Genomic DNA, 16,519 nt, shown 5'->3' with positions numbered 1-16,519 from the left:
CCCAAAGAAACACACCTGTGCAATATTAATCCAGCAGCAGGTGGCAATAACTTTGCAAAATGATGAAATAAGCTTCCATATAGAGTGAGACAATATACACAAAAATCACTTAAACTATCTACACAACAGAGACAGCAATTCACATTTCGGCATCAACAATTACTGTCTGTAATAGCACTTTGCGATGGACTTTCCCCAAGTGAATCCATGCCCTTTGGGTTGGTGCCAGAAAAACACAGTCGATCTCCTTTCAAAATGGCTGAATGCCACAATAATCTTTTACTTTTTTCTCTCTATTATAAAAATAATCTTGGAAGGAGATGAGATACGATTTTCTCACAGATACTTTCAAGTCCCACGAGTTGAGACTTTATGCCAAGAGATTTAACCACACCTGGGGCCGGAAATAAACGACAAAGAGTAGATGACAAAGTAGAATGTCGTAAAGAATTCAAAAACGTAGGCGTGGTACACATGCAGAGCAAGTTAGAGATAAAGTACAAAAATGTAAAAGTCTCAAAAAAAGGATAGTAAAGATCGCATTAGCGCAAACAAACTGAAATTACTCAGTGAAATAACGGAACAGCGAAAAGATCAAATATATTGTTCGGATTTAAACTTTAAGTCGGAGACTTGTAGATCATCCAATTTGTGTTGCCATCAGGGAAAAGTAGTGTTTCTTCCCAAAGAAGAGGTGTTTCTGTGAGAATTAAAAGATTTGTTGTTTGGTGAACGTGAAATTCCACGAGAAAAAAAAAATTAAGCCCTGCGACACAAGAACTTATGCAAAGAGATACGTAAAAGTCCTGCCCGCATAACCATGCACACGGTTCAATCATTTCTCATTTGTGCGAATGCTATGAATTTACCCTTGGGATTAATGAAGAAACTATATTCACTCACGGGCAGTTATATGTTGCATTGTCACAATGTAATTACAAACATGGAATCAAAATTCAATGCGATATTGATGAAAAGGTAAAAGCAAAAAAGATTGAATATATGGACATAGGTAATTTGACAGAAGTATGTAGATATTGTTTGGATTTAAACTTTAAATCGGACATTTGTAGATCTCTAATTAGTGTTGCCATCAAGGAAAAGTAGTGTTTCTTCCAAATGAAGAGGCCTATCCGCAAGAATTACATTTTTTTTTGTTTGGTGAAAGTGAAATCCACTTATGCATGCGGAAGGGGGGTTGGTGAAGGAAGCGAGCAAGGGGCTTTGCCCCATAATCTTCTTAAAAGAACATTGATAATGCTTTGCAATATGTGTGTAGTTAAGACGCAGGTCAACATTCTAACATTTTTGGTTTGAAGAGTGGACATATTTGTTAAGTTTTAAAGCTTATGTTTACAATCGGGCCCAATACCCATTAGCTCCATAATAAAAGGCTAGCTTTTTTTTTTTTTTTAATTTTTAAAAATATCCTACATTTTAGAACAATTTGGCAAATATATACCATGACTGTGAAGAAATAACCGACTTGAAAAATACCAAAACATATCCTTTAAATTTATCTGCAACAGGCTTTGCAGCCTTCAAACATAAACAGGCTATTCATTATTTAAAGTTTAAATGTTTAAGCCATACCCTTAAACCCTAAACAGTGCCCCAATAAACACAGGCAGGGGGGAGTGAAAGTTCTAAGAAACAATTTTACACAAAAAGAAATTAAATTTTGAATTCTCATTTCCATCTCCTCAGATGATCTGTTTTGCTGTGGCAGCAAAAGTTACCTTCCGCCAATCCTTGAAAAAGTTTTTCCGAAAAATGTCCTTGGTAGTGTATTCATGGTCCAACATTTTGGCAAAAAATGTAGCAACTTCCTCTGCCTTTGGACTTAGTTTAAGAAGTTTACCTGAAATAATTTAAAAATAGAAGTGAACGTGAACATTTAAAATAACTATTATAAGCAATACTTTCATGTAATTACCATCTCTTTCTCCATGTTTCAAACCACATAGCATTTAAAAATGCTCACCATCATAGTAGAATTTAACTTTACTTGAAAGAGGCTCATAAGGAGGTGCAAATACTGGTCCTTTGTGTTCCAAGAATTTCCACTTAACACCATCAGTGTACCTTTCTTCTTCCCACCTGTAAGCAAAAACAGAAAAGTTCAGATATGGCCAACAGACCACTTGACACCTTCAGACCAACCCTGCATTTAACCCTCTAAGTACCTACAAATCTTTCAAAAACTACTTAATGACTTTTACTTAAGGGGGACCTCACTTACATAATACTACATTTTCCATCAAATGCACATTTTTAGAAGGACATGCCTGATCTTAAGTACATATTCAAACATCAATTTGACAGCCGCCAGCTATAGAAAATACATGCAGTACACCGCTTTCATGTTAAATCTAAAGAAACAGCAGATTTCAGATCTTTTATCTGAAAAGCATCCAAGAACAAAATGTGTCAGATGGTTCTAGGAAACTGTGTCAAGTCTTTCTTTTCACAGACTATTACAGGAAGACTGCCACGTGCATAGAAAAGAGGCAAAATTGAAAAATTTTTAAAAATGAAAACATGCATACATACACGATTCAAAAACAACTGCCTGTGTTTCAAACTGCTTATTATAAAAGGATGATTTCAATAACATACCCTTTTGGGAAATCTTGTGGAACAAACAAGTTATAATACAACTCCCAAGAAATTATATTGATTAAAAAGCCCAGAAACCCTGAAATGGATTCAAGGAAACACTGTGGCATTTTAACTCTAAAAAAAATGAAGGCTTTAATCGGAATTAAAAATCACAAAATTTGAATAAAGAACATGGGAGCAGTCTGTTAAAGAACTTTGATGGAGTTAGTATTTAAAAGATTCCGTAGGCATAAATAAAATCACAACTGATGTGGAGTGCAAGCCTCATAGTGATACAGCCTCCAAAAGTAGTTTTTAACAATGCAATGTTTATGTTCAATACAAAATGAATGACTACAAAAGGTGTATTATTCTGCAGCCATAAAGCTAGTGTTTCTTGCCAAAAATCAAGTATCAAACCAAGTTCTTGCTGTTCATCTTAATAATGGAACTTTACAGTGAAGTTCCATCACAACAATCGCAAGCTAATTGGAAAAATGTTATTTTAAAAACTTAAGGTTAAAGATGTAATCACGATTATCAGAACATTTTTGTATTCAATTTTAAATCAATGTTTGTATTTTCATGTTTAAAAATATAATTCTTAATGGATTTTTCTTGCATCTTAAATTAAAAATCTTTATAATGTACAAATGATACATTTAACTTATTAAAATACAGTCCCTTAGTCAATTTAATGATAGGAACTTTAGCATGGTGTGTTTGGAGGATATCCAACCTTTTTACGTTTCTGACAGCTTTCTGGCTTTGCTCACACATACCCCAACATGGTAAAATACTAACCTATAAAGCTGCCAGATCAGCTCTCCTGAACATTTATCAATTGCTGTGGAGCACCTCTAACCTCTTCCAACTGAGAAAAGAAATTTTCTGTGCCTGTTCTACACCTGTCTGCCACTTATTGCTCCACAAATAGCCCCACACAAATTATCCTATCAAAACCTTTCTGAAAGCCCTTACCCCCAACTGCAGTTTTCTTATATCTTTTTTTTTTTTTCTCTCTCTTTCCTATGTACTCAAGTACCCTCTTGATTGGTTTTCACCTGCAAGAAAACTAACGAAATAATGCTCTAGGTTTCTCTTGCATAATTAGCAATATTATTCCTCTATTTTTAAAGTACATTAAGTAACACATTAACTTTATAGTGTAAATATCCCTACAGTTGTCTGGAATTTTTGCATGATCACTACTCAAAAACTTAATAAATGGGGTATATAATGATAAAGAGTATAGGAGTCACGTAGTGAAGTTATGCTTCTTGGTGCAAAAAGAATTGTCCACATCTTAACATCAGCAACACTAAGGAACTGGTTATTGACTTTTGAGACACTAAGGAGCATCTATGTCTGGTCACTTTTCAAAGAATGGATGAAGAGTTGGTCCACTTTTAAAAAGTACTTGTGGGTCCACAACAGCAGCAGGTTGGACTGAATTAAAACAAAACTGGGTGCCATTATGAAAAAATGCTGTACATCCTCTCTCTTACACACTAACAGAGTACTTTCTGCTGACAAATCAATTTGCAGAAGTTTAACAAGAAACGCTACTGGGGCTCATTTATACCAACAGCAATACGTCTGCATAATGCATCACTGGAATGACAGCCAAGTGATAGATTTTCTCGCTTTACTGTCATTCTGATGTGCACTCAGACCAATGTATGTGTGTTTATTTCTCTATGCATATATGTATTTATTTATAAGAGATTCAGTAAAAAGCCAAATTTCCCCCTGGGGACAAACAAAAGACCTACAAATTTCATCTCCTTCATGTACAACAGTTACAAATGTGGATATACAGACTGGACAGTTTGGCTATGAAAATTAGGAAGATCAAAGCACAGAGTTTTACTATTCTCGCTTAAAAAATAATTACAGATGAGTGCTTAGGTTTGAAAGAGTCAGTTCACTGTAAGTTCATGTTACCATTAAAGTCACATAAATGTATGTGTATATATAATAAATAAATATGTATACACACACACAGTAATCCCTCGCTATATCTCGCTTAGACTTTCATGGCTTCACTCTATCGCAGATTTTATATGTAAGCATATCTAAATATATATCACAGATTTTTCGCTGGTTCGCAGATTTTTGCGAACAATGGGTCTTAATTTCTGGTACATGCTTCCTCAGTTGGTTTGCCTAATTGATTTCATACAAGGGACGCTATTGGCGGATGGCTGAGAGGCTACCCAATCAGAGCACATGCTTAAGTTCCTGGGTGCTGATTGGCTCAATGACGGAGAGCAGCATTTGATTCCGCTTTGCGTTAGCCAGCATCTCGTTTCGCTCATTCAGCATCAACGTGTTTCACTGTGGAAAGAGTTAACTCTTGTGCTCTTTTGGGTTTATCTTTGTGCACAGTCAAGCCCTTCATTATGTCTCCAAAACAATGTGCTCCTGCTTCTGCAGCCGTGCCCAAGAGCCACAGTCGCCTGAAGAGGCTCCTTTAGAAGAGCTGCAACGCTCTCGTTTGTTGGGCAGTAACATTTATCTCATTGTTATCGGACAAGTCGCCGTGTCATTGATGGCGAGTACCCATAACTAATTCTACATGTACTTAGTACATGTACGTACGTTTAGTGTAACTGTACACACATTTTATACAAATTTCTTGCATTGTATGTATTTATTGCTGGTGGCCTGTCTATCGTAATGACTGTAACATATATGATATCGGAGATGCTTGATATCTTTAAAATAACATTTAGGCTTTACTTATAAAAAATAATCTACAACATGTAAATATATTACCTAATCAATTACAATGTGTTTAAAACTATACTACGTATTAAATAAAACTCAATGATATACGATCCGTATGTTTGTGCGTAGTATATAAACAGTGTGTTTACATACATAATTTCAACGAATCCTACCTAATATCTAAGAGAATATAAAGGGTTTATGCTGTATAACTGTGCGGGAAATGTTTATAAGAGTGTGGGAGAGTTTATAAGGGCTTAAAATATATAAAAACCATATCAACATATGGATTTTACTGCTCTGGCAATCTTTCAGTATAAAGTTACTGGTCTTCAGAAATATAAAGCTCACCATTTCCATTTTTCTTCAGATTCCTTTTTGATTTTCTTTCTGCCCTCTTTTTCTTGTCCCTTCATTTTCATCTTTTTTGATTTAACTACCTGCAAATGGTAAAGCAACACAATGTTAAACACAAATGGCAAAATTCATATTGCTTCAATCCCCCCATAAGAAGCTTCTATCAAAATGACTATGGCTGTGCATTAAAGAGAGCTTGAAAAATGTAGTAGTACAATGTATAAAATCTTGAAGAAAATACAACAAAGGATCAAACTGTCTTCCTATGTACATGTTAAAACTATCAAAATACTTTAATGCAACAATAGATCACAATTTTTATTGATTTATTTTTTTAAAAGGTGAATAAACAGAAGAACCACCTCTTCCACCTCCAGCTCACGTTTCAGCTTTTTTGGTTTCTTTTCATTCTCTGTCTTGATTTTTTTAGGCTTAAACTCCAAACTGCAATAGAATAAAAACATACATCAACAATTAAGTGAATGTAAATTTAAATAAGCTTAAGAATGTTTTGGTGTTGCACACTATTTCTGAATATCACCTTGTGAAATACTTGAGACCCAAAGGTGCTTTACGTTGAAATAAAAATCTTTACTCCAAAGTATAACAGGTACTGCCATACAACTACATTAATTCTACATTTCTTCCCAAACAATCCCTCCTTGTACTTCTCTCCACATTTTCCTAAAACTTTCAAATTGGAAAACTGACAAAACCTAAGCTATTGTTTTCATTTAAAAAAAATGTGATGTGGGAAAGAGAATTTTTCCTTTGTAAAGCATAAAGTGCTTTTCAGCTGCATTTTTTAAACATATGCATGGCAATAGGGGTGGGCAGTATGGCCAAAAATTTGTATTACAATATAATTAAAAACTATCAAGGCTGCAATATAAAAATCGCGCTATAACCCATGGATATATACTTTTCAGACTGAATCCAGTTTAGGTGCTTTTGTTAGCCCAATCTTGTATATTAACAGTGAGTAGTTCTATTGTGATATTTCTTTTGTAGGACCATTTTAAAATCAATAAATGTAATAATAATACATTTTATTCATACAGCACCTTTCCCATGCTCAAAGCGCTTCACAGATTTTCTGAATGAACAACAGGGAAGAAGCAGAGAAAAAAAAATATCAAATACACAACACTGGAGACAAAATATGCAGAAAATACTAAATAAAGATAAATACAGGAAACAACTCTGAAATTGAGAACAAACAGTAAGCCACAATAAAAAATATCTCCCAGTTTACCTTTCTATTCAGGTATTTCTTGAAGGGCGAGTCAGAATGTCACAATAAATAAAACCCTTCCTTAAACAAATGAGTTTTAAGTTGTCTCTTAAAAGAAAGATTTGAGTCAGCTTATCTAATTTATATTCAGAATATCTTCATTGTTCAAAATAAAAAATAAGAGCTGAATAAGAAAAAAAAATATTGCACATACCATCAAAAACACAAAGTATCTTTTGAAAATGGATACAGTATAGGCTATGAAGCAAGAAAACAAGACTGACAAAAAATATATATTCAAAGAGCTATTCTTAATTGCCAACTCAAATGGTTCTCCCTGAACCAAAACAAGCAAACCTAACTAGACAGTAATCTTTCTTTTTTAATTTAATACAGTATAACGACAAACCAATGAAAATTTATATCTCCATCGACTGAATACAGCTTTAGCAAAAACCAAGCTTTACAAAACAGCCAACTAAAGAAATCTTTTATACTTTTCATTCGACTGATTTTCAAAATGGGAAGAAACATTTGTAGGAAACAAAACATCTCTCATTCCATTGTTTTTTAATGTTGAAGGTATACAGCATTTCAACATAAATGGCTCAAACATGTAAAATATAATGCTTATTGTTGCATACATATTACTTTTTTTTCCCCAATACTTAGTTGTATTCTACTTTCAATGTACTTTTTTTGTGAGTCTGTGCTGCTCCATTTCCCTTGGAGCCCCAAGTATGTGCTTAATCTAGGGCTACATAATTATCATCATCAGTGTTTGAAGACAAACAAATAACCATACGCAGTTTTCTCTGGATCTTCAGTGATCAGAGAAGTCTGGGAATGGTCCACTTCAATGTCCAAAGACACCATCAAATCTAATAATTTCAGTGAGTGAAAACTGGAGATGTGGTTGTGCATTATGAATAAGTAGTGTTGGGAGTGTCCGAAGGTAAAAATGCCCAAGACCAACCATGCACCATCTCTTTTGCAACAAGTAACAAATGTGGTTCCCTGATATCTTCAACTGTGATAAAAACGATATACAGACATTTTTTTACAAGTGTCTCATTCCTACTATTATACTGCGCGACATTACATGGTGAATTCTAGAGATAAAAATAAAACCTAATGTGAAGTTCTTTAAAATGATATGGGAATGGTTTATTTCAAAGTATAACCAAGGTTAATCACTTTCAAAAATAGCAGCCAGCTGGTATTACAGAAGTGTCAAGTCCAATTCCTTTTAGACCTATAGTAAGCCAACAAATTCAAAAAGGTTAGGAATTCTGTGTGTAATCAACCTTCTGTTACAGGTCTATCTTGAATTCTTTCAACTGTGAAAGATAGCCAAAAAAAAGCATAATTGGAAAGGTGAAAAAGAATATACAGATAGAATTTGAGAAAACAAAACGACATTTAGAGAATATTAGCACCATAACCAAAAGGTGCTCACACATAGCTCAAAATATTACATACCCGTCGTCTTCTCGCTCTCTCTTTAATGACTTCTCATGTTTTGGAGAAAGGCAGTAACCATCAGTTTCTGGGTCAGCTTTGATTCGAACAGGACTAAAATAAAAACGGTAAAGTTTGCACAGCACAAATTAAAAAGATATTTAGCACAATATGAAGAGCATGCTTAGTTTTGCCAGCACTTGAACACAAGACCTTAAATACTATTGCTGGCCTCTGAAAAATACAGAAAATATCTTACGAGTGCCAAATTAGCGGTTTAGTATTTATTGAACACTTCCTCTCCTCAAAGTGCATGAACAATAAACCTTTGTTTGATTTGCATAATGTTACCAATTTATATAGGGAGGTGGTTAGGTGGGCTCGTAATCGTAATTCAACAAATCAAAAACAGGTTTCCTACCTTGGAAAACCATTTTCTTTTTCCTTCTTTATCTTAACATCACCACAGGACTTAATCTAAAGGAAAGAGAAAAGAATTACCTTAAAAAAATACTAAAATTAGGTACAATGTAAAATGAAGGATAATTCATAAGAACACAGAGGTAATGGCTCCCTGAGGCAGCATGTTGAAACAAAAGTTAAAAGCAAAACAACTACAATGATAGTTTTATCAAAAAATTACAACCGAATTTTTATGCATTTACTCAAGAAACAGCAGTTGCACCATTAACAAGACACTATGCTTAATTTTACGTAAAAACCTATTCTGATGTGTTCCTAACATTGTGCATCTTCAACTTTCATTTAATTTCATTCCGCTGCAACTTCTGGGGAGGGGGTGTGGTGGGGGAAACACCTTCAAAAATATTGGTTTCCTAGTTTTTACAAAGATCTGTGTGCTCACTCCATAATTAACAGTGTCATTTTAGAACACAAATAAAATATTCACTTATTTTATACAGATGCTATAACTTGAAATCATTCGTCAAGAACATACCTGGATTGAATCTTAAACCCCACCACCCCCACCACTGTTCATAGAACCAAAATGGAGAACACATGCTATAAGAGGAGATAAAAGATGTCCAGTGATGTATTCCCCCAATGAAAAAGGTGTAGCCCTACTGCATATTACTGATAGAAGGAAACACATGGACCATAAAAAAATAACTAGCTCTTCAAGTATGAACAGAGGTTTCAGGAGGCAGGTACTTCATACAGACAAACTGTGGGGTGGAGAGGTTGATAACCAAAGTAAATGACTCGTCACTTATAAAAGTGGATGATGCTCCACAGTTAACGAACATATACTACTGCAGACTTATATTTTGAGTTACCAAGTTCCTCAGTGTGCATTTGAGAACACTGGAGCAGTAAGGCTTTTAGACAGTTAAGTCAGCCAGCAATAGAATCTAACACAAATGAAAGAACCAAGCAGTACTATTTCTGCACTTGCACTGCACTAAAAAAAAAATAAAAAAAAAAATTAACCGAAGCACACAGTAATGAATGACAAATTCCTCCAACATGTACCTTTTCCTCTTTACGTTTCTCTTTTTCCCGATGTCCCTCTTTGTCCCGATGTTTGTCCTTGAGTTTTTCTGAACTACCATCTTTATGCTTGGCTTTATCTTTTTCTCTGTCTTTATGCTTTTTTTCTGAGAAATCCCTGTGTTCACTGCGAAGGGCAAAAAAAAAAATTATACACAGACACTGTATATTAAAGTAACCAATCAACTAGGTTTCTAAAACACAATTTCAACCCCCAGGTTAAAAATCATTAGTGAATCAATCATTATCAGTTGCCTAGTAAGTCTCAACCAAACAAATGAGTGTGCTACCTTATTGATAGGTACTCAAAAAGTACATATTAATTATGAATACTTCTGTGTTTAGATTAATATCACAACTGAAATATCCTAACAATGTCCACATTTACTCCATTAAAAAGGGGGTGGGGGTGAGAAGAGAAAAGAAAATGGTAGACTGAAATTGAGTCAATAAGTGAATCGTTTCCAAGCAAAATCTCTAACAAAGCAGGTCTCAACAAATAAGCAGTGATGATACTTAAAAACGAGCTTGTCCCCCGTGTATGTATGAAGGTGAGGAAAAACACTGGATGTTACTTTAGGTGTGTGTATGGGGTTATAGACCCATCTATGAATCAGGTGGCCGTATCGTCGTTTTGGGATTTGTGTTGGGGATTTCTCGGAATAATGAGAGGTTTGCGATATAATTCACTGCTACCCAATCAGATCAGCGACCTATCATCATTAACAGAATGCACCACCTTTAACCACTTCATTGTGAAAACAAGACTGCACTTCAGTACAAGATAAAAGTAGTACAATGAAAGAACAAATTGAAAAAAGTATTTTTACTTAACTGAGAGGCAGAACACCCGATTGATTTTTAAAACGCAAGTACCAAAAGGTATTAACGCTCAACAACAGCACAAAACTGCTGTGTTACCTGGCTTCACACAGGAAATTTCATAAGACAATGGGAGTGAGTTACAATGCTGTCAGTTAAGCGGGTACATCATAAGTATGCAATATTTGAACTTTAAAAAAAAAAAAAACACACAACAAACACCAAGGGCTAATATTATTGGCAGGCAGTGTGTTGCTCTGGTTGGGCCTTTGGACTTCAAACCATGAAGTTGTGGACTCAAATCTTGCTACTGACATTGTGTGACCATGAGCAAATTACTTCATCTGCCTATGCTCCAATTGGAAAACAAAAGAAATTTAATCAGTGGTATCTCAAATGTTGCAAGTTAGCCTTGCATAAAACATCAGTCAAATAATAAGTAGTAGAAATAATATATTTTGGGTCACTGGAGCTGCTTACACTTGTCCACAATTCTCCATGAATAAAACTTTCCAGGATTTGATAAAATTCCTGCCTTTTCCTAGTGACATGGTTTTTGTTGAAGGTACTTGCAAAATACGGCTTTACAGGAAATTGTATTAATTTGAACTGAAACAGGTAATCAGCTATGTTCCCTCAATTGTTGTGTTGCAAGATAAGCAGTTAACTGAACTAATAAATATCATTTTGCTAGCCAAGGCTGTTGCTACACCTTATAATATAAGAGTCCTGTGTGAATCCAGTATTTAAGAATCACAGCAGACCCAAACCCAAATCTGTTAACCCACACCCAAACTGCAGCCTGCAAGTACAAGTTAATTGGAAAAGTAACTGAATTTGACAAGTAGATAAAAAAAAATAAAAAATCATGACCCGAATCACAACCACAAATATTCATGATTAAGAAGTAGTACTGATGTTCAACATCAGACATTTGTACATTGGTATTTTATTTAGATACAATGCAGCAGACACTGCCAAGTTAACCATTTTAGACTGCTTTCTGTACATCAAGTAGATAGATAGACACTTTATTAATCCCAAGGGGAAATTCACATAATCCAGCAGCAGTATACTGATACAAAAAAAAAAATATTAAAAATTAAAGAGTACTAAAAATGCATGTAAAAAAAGGCAATAACTTTGAATAATGTTAGCATTTACTCCCCCGGGTGGAACTGAAAAGTCGCATAGTGTGGGGGAGGAACGATCTCCTCAGTCTGTCAGTGGAGCAAGACAGTGACAAAAAAGTGTCACTGAAGCTAATCCTCTGCCTGGAGATGACACTGTTCAGTGGATGCAGTGGATTCTTCATGAGTGACAGGAGTTTGCTTAGTGCCCATCGCTCTGCTACAGAAGTTAAACTGTCCAACTTTATTCCTACAATACAGCCTGCCTTCTTAACAAGTTTGTCCAGGCGTGAGAGGTCGTCCTTTATGATGTCTCCCCAGCACACCACCGCGTAGAAGAGGGCACTCGCCACAAACGTCTGGTAGAACATCTGCAGCATCTTATTGCAGATGTTGAAGGACGCCAACCTTCTAAGAAAGTATAGTCGGCTCTGACCTTTCTTACACAGAGCATCAGTATTGGCAGTCCAATTTGTCATCCAGCTGCACTCCCAGGTATTTATAGGTCTGTAAATTAGCATGTGTGTCTGTAGGTAGCATGTTAACGAAAAACTGACACCTCCTCTTAACACAAAACTTCTTCAGAGCTCTGTATATGTTACATGCTAGAAACTGGTATTTTAAACTGCTTAGTAATGCATCTCATGAAAATAAAGCATGCATAATACCATACCCAATCTACTAAGCATAGCAGCAACAAGGCCGGTCAAAACAGCAGATTTAACAAGGTTGCAGAAACAGCAGCTTCATGCCTAATGTGCACTCCTGAAATAAAAGGTAAAGTACCACTTCCGGTTTGCAGAAATTGCCAAAAAGTTGATAGAAATCTATGTTCTGTACCTAATACCTGTATGCAAAATTTGATTGACCCAAGAGAAAGCGTACTCAACTTATCGTGTTTATACACACAGAGACAGGGATAAATCCGAAAATGGTATTTTCAGACTCGGGGAGGTCTAAAATGTTGAGATTCATCAAAAATCTCAAAATGGAATTTTTGGAGGATTCTAAAGCTTTCCCAGTACTTCATATATGAGAAAGTCAGGGAGTTTTAAAACGTTGAGATTCATCAAAATCAAATTATTGGATGATTACAATACTTTCACTATACTTTGTACACAAGAAAGTAAAAATGGGAGTAACTACAGCTAATACCATTCTTAAATATGTACTTCACCTGATAAAGGTTCAAATCAGAGTTAGCATGGTTTCCTTGTTAACTACAATGGCAGCAAAATATGCATCTCGATGTTGGGTTCACAATACAGAAAACCATCATGGGATTTATGTATTGTTAAACTGCTACATGATTCATACTAAAACTTGCATGCATTAATGTGGCAGTGAGGGCACAGAATTCCTATAACACCAGCAGTAGACAACATTATAGAAGAGTTTGCAAAACATTCTTTTTGTTTACCATCTTCCTTAAATAGTAGCTCTCACTGAGCCGTGCCTTGTCAGGGTGCTTCACAATACCAACACTGAAGCAAGTAACTTAGGTCTGAGAAGAAACTGCAGTGTTTCAGTGATTTACCACACTCCAGGAAAAACTACTTCAGTTTCAAGGACCACAAATTAATTCATACTGTAGGAGATGGCTGCTGCAGATAGTCTTCTTTGGTTAAGTGACAAAATTAGGTCAGAATTATAACTTTCGTAGACACCACTAACATGGAACAGTGCAACAAGTTTTGGAAAAAAAAAAAGGAATTCAGCTCTAAGTAATTAGGTATATTGTTTGTTGTATTAATGTTGAAGTATTTACAATGAGACAAATGCATTGATAAAAAGAGCCTTACTTGTACTCAGAATGCTTAACATTATAAACTTCTACAAAGAATACAGCAAAATAACTATCAGAAATTACTTACAGATTATAAATACCTCAACAACACATACATCTAAAGATGTGAACTAAAAATCACACAAATGTAGGTCCCCAGATAGTTTATCATAAAAGCAGTGCTAGGAGACCAGTAAACTGGTAGTGCTAGCCCCTTTTCACTTGTGTGCGATTCACTAAATTCACAAAATAAAATATGAAGAGCTGCTCTCTCACCAAAAATAGCCAAGATTGCTTTCCTAGAGCAGTTTACTGATGCAACACTTTCACAAAGCAAACATTTGCCTACAAATACATTTTACAGGCTCAGTTATCTATGATCAAAAGGATTTTAGCCATTCTGTCATGAATACTTCAGGTTCAGCAGTTGGAGTAATTAACAAATACTGCAAAAACTCCACAGATACATGCAGATTTACATTGGCCACATTATTTTAAATCAATTTAACATTTTACACACAAAAAATAGTTACTTCAAATTTTAAAATAATCCATTTCCCACTTTGTTCTCTTCTCAGATAAATGTTCAAGACCACCTTTCAAATAGTAGGTTTTTTGCAAAATAAAGTCCAAAAATACAAACATGCTACAGACATAAAAGGAAAACAGCCAAAGAAACATTTATGCAGTCTTATAAAAATGAAGTGAGTCACATACTAAAGTAGAATTACTTAGCAATGGTAAATGGCATAATCGGAGAACATTTTTTGAATAGTCTGAATGACAAGAATACTGTAAAGAATAACACAGATCATCTGTACAATAAAATGTTGACATCGTCTTTTAAAAAAAGTAAAAAAAAAAATAAAAAAAAATAAAAACCACACACTAACAAAGTAGATTAGCAACTCAGTCTTCGGAATTTACAAAACCCCTAGTGTTTTAATCATCTTACAAATGATTGTGAATATTCAATACTAAAGGAAAATAAAATATTTGCAGTAAAAACTAAAAATATAGAAAAAAGGTTTCCACCACACAAGCTAAATAAAGGGAAGCGGTCTTCAGTAATCTACAGGGAGATTCACTCAAAAGAGGTCACAAATATTCAGTAATAGCTCTCGCTAAGATGAAGCAAACTGAACGGAACAATGTGCTACTCAGTACAAGGTGCTTCAAGAAAGCTTGCGACGCCACTGCGTTGAAGCGACGAGGTAGGTGCTGGACAGCTGTTGTGATGTTTAACCTCCATTTGCAACTTCTGGGTGCACACCACCCATACCCCTTCACTAAGTCACTTGACTTCTCATCAGGATAGTGGTGTACTGTATTGAGCAGCAGGTCTTCATGGTGCTAACCTACTGGGTCACCAATTTGTTTAAGCAATGTCAGAATCAACTGTTGACTGCAAGTTAATGGAAGGTTACTTTCAGCAAGTTGGAGCAACGTGTCACACATCAGCAAGGAGCATGGCAGTAATTGGAGTCCTTCGGCAATTTCAAAGGGGCTTTGGCCACCATCGCCGGATCCGCCACCACCAAACTTCTTCCTTTGGGGTATGCTCAAAGGAAAAGTGCATCAGAACAAGCCTTTCACTGTGGAAGATTTGAAACCATCCAACATGAAACTCCTGCTACTGCCCCTGACAAGACACTTGCAGATATGTTATAGCATCGCATGTAATGTAATCGATTACACATACATTAAAGTATATAGTGTGTTTTTGGTTCAGATTGCTTCATCGTAATGGGGCTACAACTGAATATTTGGGCCTCTTTCGAGTCAATCTCCCTGTACAACCAGGTCCTGAAGAAAAAAAAAAAAAGTGCTTTATTCAAATATCCTGAGCGTTTTGAAGAGAGGACTTGTAGACTGAAGAGATCCTATTGAAGCGGCTCTGGATTTTCACCCCTCTACCTTAAAACTCATAAAAACAGGTATTCCCAGCTTTAACAACAGCTTAATCCATCCCTTGAGTTTTATGGTAAAAACTCTATTTTTATCAATATGGCTATGCATGATGATTACTCTACCTGTTACTGTGCTTGGATTTTTCTCTTTCCTTGTCTTTCTTGTGATCTTTATGTTTGTGTTCTTTGTCCTTATGCTTCTCTTTCACTTTGTGTGAATCTGAAACAGACATACAGAGAACAAAATACCATAATTAAGCAGATTACGTATTGAAGAACTTCCCTGCTATATTAAACATTAATTGGAAAAGTGACACCCACTTGAATGTTGACCATTTAATGCACCTAATATTAAACTAACCATAAAGAAGTCTTGTGCAGCCAAAATGTTTTCTATGACACTATGCTTGCTTTTCTGCTACAGATCAACAGGTATTTTTCCTAAAATTCAATATGTATACAAAGCATCTTCAATGCAGATAGTTTAATTTGTTCTAGACCAGAGGTTCTCAAAGTCAGTTGTGGCGGCCCACTGTGGCTTCAGGGTTTTACTTTAACCACATTCATAATCAGTGACAACAACTGATAACACTAATCGCATTTAATTTGCTGGCATTTTTTTTCTTCTTATTCTACATTCAGAAAAGCACAGCAGCATGATTTGTACATTTATAAGGACATTTCGAAGAAATATGTTTTTGCTATAGATTTAAACGTTCAACTCGTTTGTAAATTTCATTAAATTTTATTCTTCCTCTGTGCAGATTGTTCTCTTCATTGTATCTTAACAATTAAAAGAGCAGAGCAGACAGTAAGGCAAACACTGAATCATGAAAGACTGCTACTACTTTAGCATCAGACCCACTAATTAGTAAATAATGAATTAAGCGATTAGAACACCTAAAAACATAGAATGAAAATAAGGTGAAAAAAAGAATAAAATGGTATTCCCATATAACTGCTTAGTACATTT

The 16,519-nt window shown here is 35.2% G+C and overlaps 1 protein-coding gene across 1 annotated transcript in view; it reads right to left on the bottom strand.

Annotated features, from left to right (window-relative positions):
• Positions 1 to 16,519, bottom strand: part of top1 (DNA topoisomerase I) — a 60,238-nt gene that overhangs the window by 25,264 nt on the left and 18,455 nt on the right. The window contains exons 3-10 of the mRNA XM_039736121.1: positions 15,670 to 15,766; positions 9,881 to 10,025; positions 8,808 to 8,863; positions 8,408 to 8,500; positions 6,054 to 6,135; positions 5,686 to 5,774; positions 1,985 to 2,100; positions 1,740 to 1,861 (exon numbers count right to left, since the gene is read on the bottom strand). Of these exons, the coding sequence (XP_039592055.1) occupies positions 1,740 to 1,861; positions 1,985 to 2,100; positions 5,686 to 5,774; positions 6,054 to 6,135; positions 8,408 to 8,500; positions 8,808 to 8,863; positions 9,881 to 10,025; positions 15,670 to 15,766 (800 nt within the window). The remainder of the gene's footprint in view (positions 1 to 1,739; positions 1,862 to 1,984; positions 2,101 to 5,685; positions 5,775 to 6,053; positions 6,136 to 8,407; positions 8,501 to 8,807; positions 8,864 to 9,880; positions 10,026 to 15,669; positions 15,767 to 16,519) is intronic.

This window comes from Polypterus senegalus, chromosome 14 (genome assembly GCF_016835505.1).
Source record: "Polypterus senegalus isolate Bchr_013 chromosome 14, ASM1683550v1, whole genome shotgun sequence".
In the NCBI taxonomy this organism is placed as follows: domain Eukaryota; kingdom Metazoa; phylum Chordata; class Cladistia; order Polypteriformes; family Polypteridae; genus Polypterus; species Polypterus senegalus.
The sequence above is the reverse complement of the archived record's forward strand: the minus strand, read 5'-3'. Positions and strand labels throughout refer to the sequence as shown.